Here is a 9,219-nt window from a genome sequence, read left to right as displayed (position 1 = left end):
ATGTGTGATTGGTGCAGCAGAGCAACAGCGACTGCAAAGTGACGCGGTGTGGACACTTCCATGTAGAGATGATTGGCTCTGAAAGGACAAACACCGAGACGAGAGGCCACGCGTGAGTTTGCGGTGGTTATCGGGGAAGCTTGTTTTACTCATTAGAATCTATTTCTTTGTGGTGCCACCCACCAACACCGCCCGCATCCAGCCCCACCCCTGCTTCTCTTCTGCCTGACTCCCTCAGGATATTTTTAGAGCCCATGATGTGCCCTGTCAAATCGCGTAACGGAAACAATCCCAGAGAGCCACAGAGGAGAGCTGCTGTGTAATCTAAAGGGGGAAGCCTGCCGCCGATGAGATGAAAATTGAAATTCATTTGGTGTTTTGCGTCTTGATTGTGCTGTCCGGCACAACGCGGACAAGAGGTAAGCTGCCATTCTCTCTCTCTTTCTCTCTTTCTCTGTGTTTGATGCGAACACTTCTGACATCCCGCCGATGTGAGTTGGGCTCGTAATCGAGTCCGCACGCGACTATTTATTGGTTTGATTGAGGTGATGACGGAGATCTTGTTGCTGCAGGTTGTTGGTTGCATTTCATCTTCGTTAAACGATGTTAACTTTCCTTTTGTTTTGTTTTTTCATTTTTAGATTTTCCTCTCATCTCTCTTGGCTTACTCGTAATTTGCCATAATGAATCTGTCATGATGCAAAATAGCACCTAAAGTAGATTAAAACGGCAAGAAGCTTGAAATTGAAGGGGACATCTATGCGTTAGTAGATGAACTGACAAATTAGAGTCGTTTTCCTCGAGAACAGACGTAAAAGCAAATATAAAGCAAAACCTTTTTCTTTTCACCCTTTCATTTTTAAGAACCCAAACAAATCAATTCAGTCAACTGTCACCTCAGGTCACCTTAGATTGTAAGGTAAAGACCCTAAAATTATAGAGAAAAAAATCCCAACAGTCAGCTGACCCCCGTGAGCAAGCATTTGGTGACAGTGGGAAGGAAAAACTCCCTTTAAACAGGAAGAGACCTTCAGCAGATCCAGCCTCACTGTTTGGAGGTGAGGGGAAAGAGACAGGACTGATAATGAACTTCAAATTGAATAATTTACCACGCTCTGGGAAAGTTATATTTTTACACTATTTTACTATTTTAACACTCACTTCATAAATAATTAAAAAGACCTTTATATTAATCTAAACGTGACAAAAGTCATCACTAGTCTGGAAAATGGGTCCTAAAGTCAAAGTCTCTTTAACAAGAGTTCTCTTTATCGAATTACAGGTCAAAGCAGTGCTCTGCCCAATGTCTTCACACCAGCCGTCTTCCTGAATCATCCTGGAAGCTCAGCATCTTCTAACCTGACAGAGGATCGTGGGAATGAGTCCCCAGAGCACGCACGTATTCCTGCAGGCAGGGATGAATCCACGGGTGAAACCACAACCCTCAACGAGGCAGAAGGAACAGTCCGTCCAGAGACAGATGCAGTACTTAAAACCCACTTGTTCACAGCAATCCCCGCAGCACTTACATCTCAGCACGCAGACCTCGGTACTCTAACTCCTTCAGGTAATCAGCCTCATATGACTTGTCTTAAAAAGCTGCATCTTTATAATTAGGAACATGCAATTATGGTGATCATAATTCTATAATTGTCCATCTATAATTTTCAAGTCCAGTCTGTTTAGATTGACCAGACTAGAGCCTTAAAATAAAACTTCCCACACACTTAAACACTGCCTGTTTGCAAACACAGGCTCTTCTTGGGCACAGTCCCTTTTGCCAGCAATGTTCGTGCAACACACTCCTCGCCTGACCTGGCCCCCGCTTGACTGGACTGAGAATAAGAATGTGTCGCAACCTTGTTTAAGAGATTCCTTTTATAGATCAGATAAATATAACCCACTCAGCTGATGCGGTGTTACCGCTTTGAGAAGCACAGAAATAACAATATGACAGATCCCTCTCATTTGTCCCTTTTTGACCCTTTGTTGTTGTCCTGTCCCTGCAGAGTAACGTGCAGGCTGTGTGAGGCTTCTCGCTTCAAAAGCTGAAAATATTCTCACTTGAAAATATTCTCACTATAATCCAATTAGAACACAAACATTTTTGTGTTTTGTGTATTTTGTTGACACCACACAGTACTTTGACAGTCTGTCTGTTCTGCTGCAGGAATGTAGTCCGGCTGTCAATCACACCATGTGCACCACATTCTCAGCCCCCACCAAACTGTCAGTGCAGGCACATGTGCATGAGGTGAAACGAAATACACTCACGCCAAGAGAAAGTCATTGTTCTACGTATAAACAATCATCAGCCACTTTATTTCGTTACACCTGTTCAACTGCTCATTAAAGCTAATCAGTCAATCACATGGCAGAAGCTCAGTGGATTTAGGCATGCAGACACAGTCAGGTTGACCTGCTAAAGGTGAAAACAAGCATCAGATTTCTTGGCAGACTTTGGGCCTTTAGCACCAGCTGAGCCATGTACACCACAGCCTACCTGAGTATTGTTGCTGACCATGTCCATCTCTTTATGAACAGTGCGTACCCACTATGTTGTGAAAAAAGGCTTCCACAGACACCTGATCTCAGTCTAGTAGAGCACCTTTGGGATGTGGTAGAAGAGGAGTTTCACATAATGGTGTGCACCTGACAAATCTGCAGCAACTGTTTGGAATCGTTGGGATATATTTCAGTTCTTAAGCAAACAGTAGCTACTTATTTAATGTAGTTCTGTGGCTTTAAGCTGAGACCTCAGAGTCCAAAGCTGTTGGAGAAAAGACTGTGGATTTATCTGATTCAAGAGCACCTCTGTGTGAGCAGTGATGCTTGAAAGCGCAGGTCATCGGGATTCACAGCGTTCTGTTATACTGACAAAGAACAACGCATAAATGTAAGTTTTCTGTAATTTGCACAGATTTTTGTCAGGGCGTGGGCCACACATGCTGCACAAACACAATCGCGGCAGCTTTAACGTCAGCAGGGCAGTGCAGCGTTACCTCTGGCTGTTGTGAATGCATTTCATTTCGTTTGAAGAATCTTCTGTACTGTTTTGAATTGATACAGCACTGCGCTCACATCCCCCCTTTCAGCTGCCGCAGAGAGCCTTTCATCAGCGCCGACTGTTCAGAGCACCACCCCTCTGCACCCTGCAGCTACAGAAGGCAAAACCCCTCTGACCAACCATTCCCTCTCTACCTTTTCATCTCAGCCAGCCCACACAGTCCACAACACAAGCTCCACAGCACCCACCTCCACCACATGGCCACACTCTGAATCTCTGAACACAGCTACCACATCTCCAGGTGGAGCCTCTGCTGGGTCAGTGTACAAGGAGGTCCAGTCTGTAAATAAATTCGGCAGTGAAGGTAAGGTGATTGGCAGGTGCTAAGTGTGATGAAGGTGTTCCCTTAAGCTTCTCCCATTGAGTTGTTTTGCCTTTACCATGACCTATTTTATTTTCTTCATATCATATCAAATTCTTTACCGTGTAGAGGGGTCCGGCCACCGTTCCAGCTCCCCTCTAGACCCTCTGCTGGCTGGTCTGCTGTCAGTGTTTATTGTCACCACAGCTATCGTCTTTGTCGTCCTCTTCCTCAAGTTCCGCCAGCGTACTAACCACCCGGAGTTCCATCGTCTGCAGGACCTACCCATGGTAAGATACAGTCTACTACCTTTGCATTACCATTTTCACCACTTTTGTTTTTTTTTATCTCCATCTTAGAAGTCCCCAAACTTTATGAAAGTCAAATACCAAATAACTGCATCTTTTATTAAGCACCCTTCACTGTCAAGATGAACTTGGGCATTAGAATATCAACTGCAAGCAGAGATGACATATTGGAACGTGACTTGGCCGCTAGCTTATTTCTTGATCAGGGGTTACTCTTGAGATGTGGTCTAGCCGATTAAAAATATTCGAGAGCTTAGGTAAGAGAAACTGAAAATTATTTTCATATATTTTATTAGATCCTCACTAGCCACTTCATTATTTACACCATGCTAGTGGTTGGCTGGACCCCTGTGGCCTTCAGAACTGCTTTCATTCTTTGTTGTCTAGATTCAACAAAACATTCCTGGAAACATTCCTCAGATAAACCTGCAGCTTTATCAGCTGTGCATCCATGATGTGAATCTCCAGTTTCACCACATCCCAAAGGTGCTCGATTGGACTGACATCTGATGACTGTAAAGGTCAACTCATTGCCAAGATACCAGTTTGAAAGGATTTGAGCTTTGTGACATGATGTGTTATGTGAAGCAGCCATCAGAAGATGAATATGCTCTGATCATAAAGGGATAGATATGGTCAACAACAGTATTCAGATAGTCTGTGACACTGTGCCAAGAAAACACCCCCTACACCATAACGCCACCAGCAGCAGCCTGAAACATTGATATAAGGCACGATGGATCCCTCATGTTTCTAAGCAGATATTGATTTATCAGACCAGGCAACATGTCTCCACATTTTCTATTGTCCAACTTTGGTGAACCTATATGAATTGTAGCCTCAGTATCCATTTCTTAACTGACAGGGTACTCTTCTGCACACCTGGGTTGTAACAAGTGGTTTGTTACAGTTTTTATTATTACAATAATAATTATTATTATTAGTGTTGCCCTCCTGTATGTCTCAGGCAGCCCGGGCAGTCTCCTCTGACATCAACAAGATATTTTCACCCACAGAACTGCCACTAACTGGATTTTTTTCCTTTTTCGACCATTCTCTGTAAACTATAGAGATGCGTGTGTGGGAAAATTTCAGTAGATCAGCAGTTTCTGAAGGTCAGCCCACCCCATCTGGTGCCAACAACCATGCCACAGTCACAGTTTCTTAAATCACCTTTCTTCCCCATTCTGATACTTGGTTTGAATTTCAGGAAATAATCTTTACCATGTCTACATCCCCTAAATGCACCGAGTCCCTGCACTGTGATTGGGTGATTAGATATTTCTCCAACAGGAGGTATACCTAATGAAGTGGCAAGTGAGCGCATATTTTGAATTATGCTCTGTGGAGTACTGATAATGTTTTTTAAATCACTTTATTCAGGATGATTTGATGGAGGACGCACCACTGTCCAGGTACACCTACTGACAGAAGCTCCTGTTCTGTCAGTCACTTCCACCACTCAGAGGACCGAAGCAAATCTAACACCAAAGGAAGACCACTTTGGATGTGAGCAAAACCTTTCTCTGGAGGCAGAAGCTCTTTTTCCTTTCTCTTTGGCACTGAGAACCTAGTGTTAGCAATTAAGAAAAAAAAAAGTTTTTAACCAAGGATTCTTAATGTTTTAAGCGGGAGGTTTCAAATTCACTTCAAATTTCTTCCACATTCCTTTTAAAGTTTTGGAGACCTTCAGTGTGGTGAGAACTCCCCACCCCGATGGAAATTAACGTGACTCTGCGCCCCTGACTGACTCCTGCACAGCACTTTAATATGACACAAACGGTTACACTGCCCTCTAGGGGTGATCTGAGGTAATGTGGATCAAGGTCGCATGAAGTCCTCCGTAACTGTAAGAATAGCCAGTAAGGCAGAATGAAGGCTCATGGGAAAGCTGCTCAAAACAACCACAAACCCTTGGGTGACCAAATATCATTGAAGTGGTCTTGCAGAAAGTTGACAAAATAATAAACAGATTTTACAATTGAAAAGCCACATCTTTGGAGAAAGACATGCCAGTCTCCAGCAGTGGAAACCACTGTTTTTCCAAATTGTAATTTAGCCTGAATTACAAATGCAGATTATTTACTGTTGCAGCAGTTAAACGTGCAGTTATGTTCACAAAGTCATGGAAATCTTGAATTTGGTGATTGCTTTTCTTTAAATGTTTAGGCTGCCAGTGTTTACTGAGGAGATACCCTGCTAAGCCAAATACTTAGATATCTGTAAATTGTAAAACTCACTTAGTAAAAGTGTTGTTCACACACACACAGTGGAGATTTGAGAGAGCAGCATTGGAATCATTTTAAAGGTCCTCCATCTGGACTGGTTGGAATGCACTGCAAATACAGTGGAACGAAGCTCTGATGTTTTAACTTGGTGTTACTTTACTGCCTGCAGTGATGTATGATGAAATGCAAGAATGACTTTCCTGTTTAATAACTTGAAAATAAATATATCAAACCTATGTATGTGGGGTGTGCCAAAAGCAATAATAGGTGGGTAAGCTCTTAGGCATTATGCAGTGTCACTGTTCACTGTGTGAACGACAGTTTCTATTGTCAACTATGATTCGCTTAAGACTTCAGCAGGGTTGGTTCCTGCCTGTCCAGACAAGGTAGGTGCACTTTGAACATTACTCCAAAAAGAAAAGCCACTCCCCTCCACACACAGATACACAGGCCATTGTTAACCACATTCAGACAAAGAAATTAAACGGTTGATATGAGAAGGTGTCAGTTTTATGACAAACAGAAAAATAGAAGTTATGGAGGTTTTTAATTACAAAAGCAGTACAGTTGAATAACCATCTTTAGTCACTCAAAGTTCCCTTTCAGCACAATAAACAAGGAATTTCTTCATCATTACTTCTTTTTATTCACTAATAAATTCATGATTGTAGGTGATATTAAGAGTTTAGACCCAATTTATAGATTGCTGTTAGCACTATAAGACAAACTGATAACTCATGTATGTTACAAAAGTGCTAGTCTCCATTATTCCAAATCAGGCCATACAGTTCCTGAAGAACTAGTCAGATCACCTAACCTAACACACCTGACTTAAAGATGAGAGCACTGTGCAAGTGTATGATTTACACCATAGCGATGATGACTGAATTGGCCCAGGCGTAAATTTTCATTACACATTGGATCCAACACCAAAACGCCTCATCCGTGAGCTCCCCCTCCAGCCCAGCAGAGAGCCTCCGAAGTTCAGTGTGGCCAGCATCATCCCAAGTAAAGCCAGATTTCCAAAAGCTCCCCTCACTCTTTTTTTAGGATCTAATTAAGATGAGAGAGACAGACACACATTCTGACCATGTTTTATGATATAAGAATAGAAATCGATGTGAACTGCTGAACAGTTTCTTACCTCCTGTAGAGTAGCCGTGTGCATAAACCTCTCTGCTGATAATCCACACGACTCCAAGTCCACTGACCAGACGCTGCAACAGCCACACAAACAATCACTCAGATGCAACAGGACTGCTACCCATTGCATGCAACAAGTTGGGAACATTTTCAGCCAAAATGTTGTGACGCAGTTGACAAAAATAAATTGTACGCTTATGGTGCCGATACAACATGGCAGCACAATGAAAATAAACTTACAGGTGAATGAAAACCGCCAACAGCCAGGCAGAAGAGGAAGGCAGGGTAGGATTCCAGGCTGGTGGGGAGGTCACAAGAGCATGTTAACATCAACCTGCTTCTCTGTTGTCGATGAAAGAACATGACATAATGCTGCTGTGCATGGATTACATTACCTTACTATACTTACGTGTTTTGGTGTGCCCGCTGGATGCAGTTGAAAATGTTCCCAGTTTCCGGGTCGTCGCTGTACATCTGAGGATACTGCAAGGCGTGACAAGCTCATTTGTACAGGACAGCACCTTTCAACAGGTAGTCTCCACTGTGCTCCATATTTGAATACTCACGTGCACATGGTACTTCTTCCTGGCTTTCCCAACTTTAATGGCCAGATGTGTAACCATGACCATACTGGCCATGCCAGTCAGCACCACATATCCATACTCCTTGGAAAGCACAACCATCCTGACAGACCTGGAAAATGAATTAGAAATATATTGTGTCTTATATCGAAAGTACTCATTACACTTTTATTTTGGTAAGAAAGGCAACGCATTTGTTTCCTCCCTCGGCTAACATGTACAAGAAAGTGTCCATTTTCAGACCCTCTAATCACACAATTACCTCGAACACCTGAGGAGAAAATTAGCCGTGCAGCTGCCGGCGCAGATAAAGGACGTCTCACAAACGAAAGGTCAAACGAGAAACACCAGCAGCACCATGACTCGTCAGGGCTGCTTTGAAAGCGCACATATTAAAAACGAATTACAATAGACACGAACACACTCACCTTGACGAAGCAACCAAAGTTCACAGCTACAACCCTGGAAAACACCAACCACCGTGAAGTTTCCGTCTGAATATATCTGCGTGCGTGCGGCTTACGTAACATTCACGGGGGGGCGTGGCTACTGAGATATCGACGTTTCAATTCAGTTTTATAGCTAATGCGTGTTAAAGGTTAGCTGTAAGACTCCTAAGGATAAACCGAAACCTTTTTTTTTATTTATTTTTTTTTATAAGCACATCCTTGCGGAAGTAAAGACTCCTCACGCCACACAGGCTTCACATTGGCCACAGCCCTGTATGCAAATACTAACACCGACTCATTATATACGTGCGCGTTTATGTGTTAAATGTCAGGGAGAGATCCAAGTTATCTTATCATAGCACTGCTCCACATTTCCTGATTAGTTCCGCCTATCTTACGTGCAAAGCTGCTCCCCAACAGGACTGACCAGCGTGGATAGACTGTGCTACCAGTAACTTGCAGTTAACTTCACCTTCGGTGTTACTAAAGTTGTACGTTTTTGTTTTTATTTTTTATTTTTTGGAAGTAGGGGTGTTCATGATTTTTTGAGTGGGCGGTGCAAGGAGGAACAAAGGACAACACGGGGAGGAGATGCCGGAAATGAGGATGTGTAACCAGAAGTTAAAATAGATTGCTGTGATTTGCAAAGCGTCAAAAACAATACTTTGGGGCTTTTTTAATAAGTAACAACACGATCTTTCTACTTAAGTAAAAGTATCCTTGAAGTATTGAAAGTGAATGTGCTCCAACTGACCTTGGATGATTGGATGATGGTAATTTACTGATTGTGTATGCAAGCTGGAATTTTTTACTTATTAATATTATTATTATTTTGTTAGTCATTGTTTTTCTTTTTTCACTTTTCTTTTTATTGTTATTGTCCGCAAGCCAAAAACATTTGGCATAAAGTTGAGCCTAACTGCTCAGGAAAAGCACTGATTTCCTTTAAAGGACATAATCTTAGAAAAGAAAAAAGCCCATTTGAAATTAAAAAAACAAAACAAAACATAATTTGATAGCATAAGGGTAGTCCGCTCCTCTTGAAAAACAGAGTTTGCACTACCCGGAGACGATTTATGTGACAGTGTTTACTGCAGAATTAATCCCTTTCTGACTTGGCATACCAGACAAAGGTGGGAGCC

At 42.5% G+C, this 9,219-nt stretch overlaps 2 protein-coding genes across 3 annotated transcripts; one reads left to right on the top strand and one right to left on the bottom strand.

Moving 5' to 3' along the window:
* Nucleotides 1-5: 5 nt before the first annotated feature.
* Nucleotides 6-6,566, top strand: LOC116331977 (cell wall integrity and stress response component 4-like). Of its 2 annotated transcripts, none has more exons than XM_039602515.1 (6): nt 6-112; nt 239-419; nt 1,283-1,567; nt 3,096-3,371; nt 3,498-3,658; nt 5,060-6,566. In XM_039602515.1, the coding sequence occupies exons 2-6, from the start codon at nt 353-355 to the stop codon at nt 5,102-5,104; spliced, it is 834 nt and encodes a 277-aa protein (XP_039458449.1). In that variant the 5' UTR covers nt 6-112; nt 239-352; the 3' UTR covers nt 5,105-6,566. The 2 variants fall into 2 exon arrangements, 1 of the variants encoding a protein (XP_039458449.1); XR_004200344.2 differs by lacking the exon at nt 6-112 and having other exon boundaries at nt 268-419; nt 5,060-5,185; nt 5,354-6,566.
* Nucleotides 6,433-8,215, bottom strand: mgst3a (microsomal glutathione S-transferase 3a). The gene is made up of 6 exons (XM_031754819.2): nt 8,057-8,215; nt 7,614-7,740; nt 7,457-7,530; nt 7,288-7,345; nt 7,049-7,121; nt 6,433-6,957 (listed from the first exon to the last, which is right to left on the bottom strand). Exons 2-6 carry the CDS (start codon nt 7,728-7,730, stop codon nt 6,815-6,817), a joined length of 465 nt encoding a protein of 154 aa, XP_031610679.1. The 5' UTR covers nt 7,731-7,740; nt 8,057-8,215; the 3' UTR covers nt 6,433-6,814.
* Between the last annotated feature and the right edge of the window lie 1,004 nt (nt 8,216-9,219).

The sequence above is a fragment of the Oreochromis aureus genome, linkage group 18 (genome assembly GCF_013358895.1).
Source record: "Oreochromis aureus strain Israel breed Guangdong linkage group 18, ZZ_aureus, whole genome shotgun sequence".
Taxonomy (NCBI): Eukaryota; Metazoa; Chordata; class Actinopteri; order Cichliformes; family Cichlidae; genus Oreochromis; species Oreochromis aureus.
This window is presented reverse-complemented; position numbering and strand designations above follow the sequence as displayed.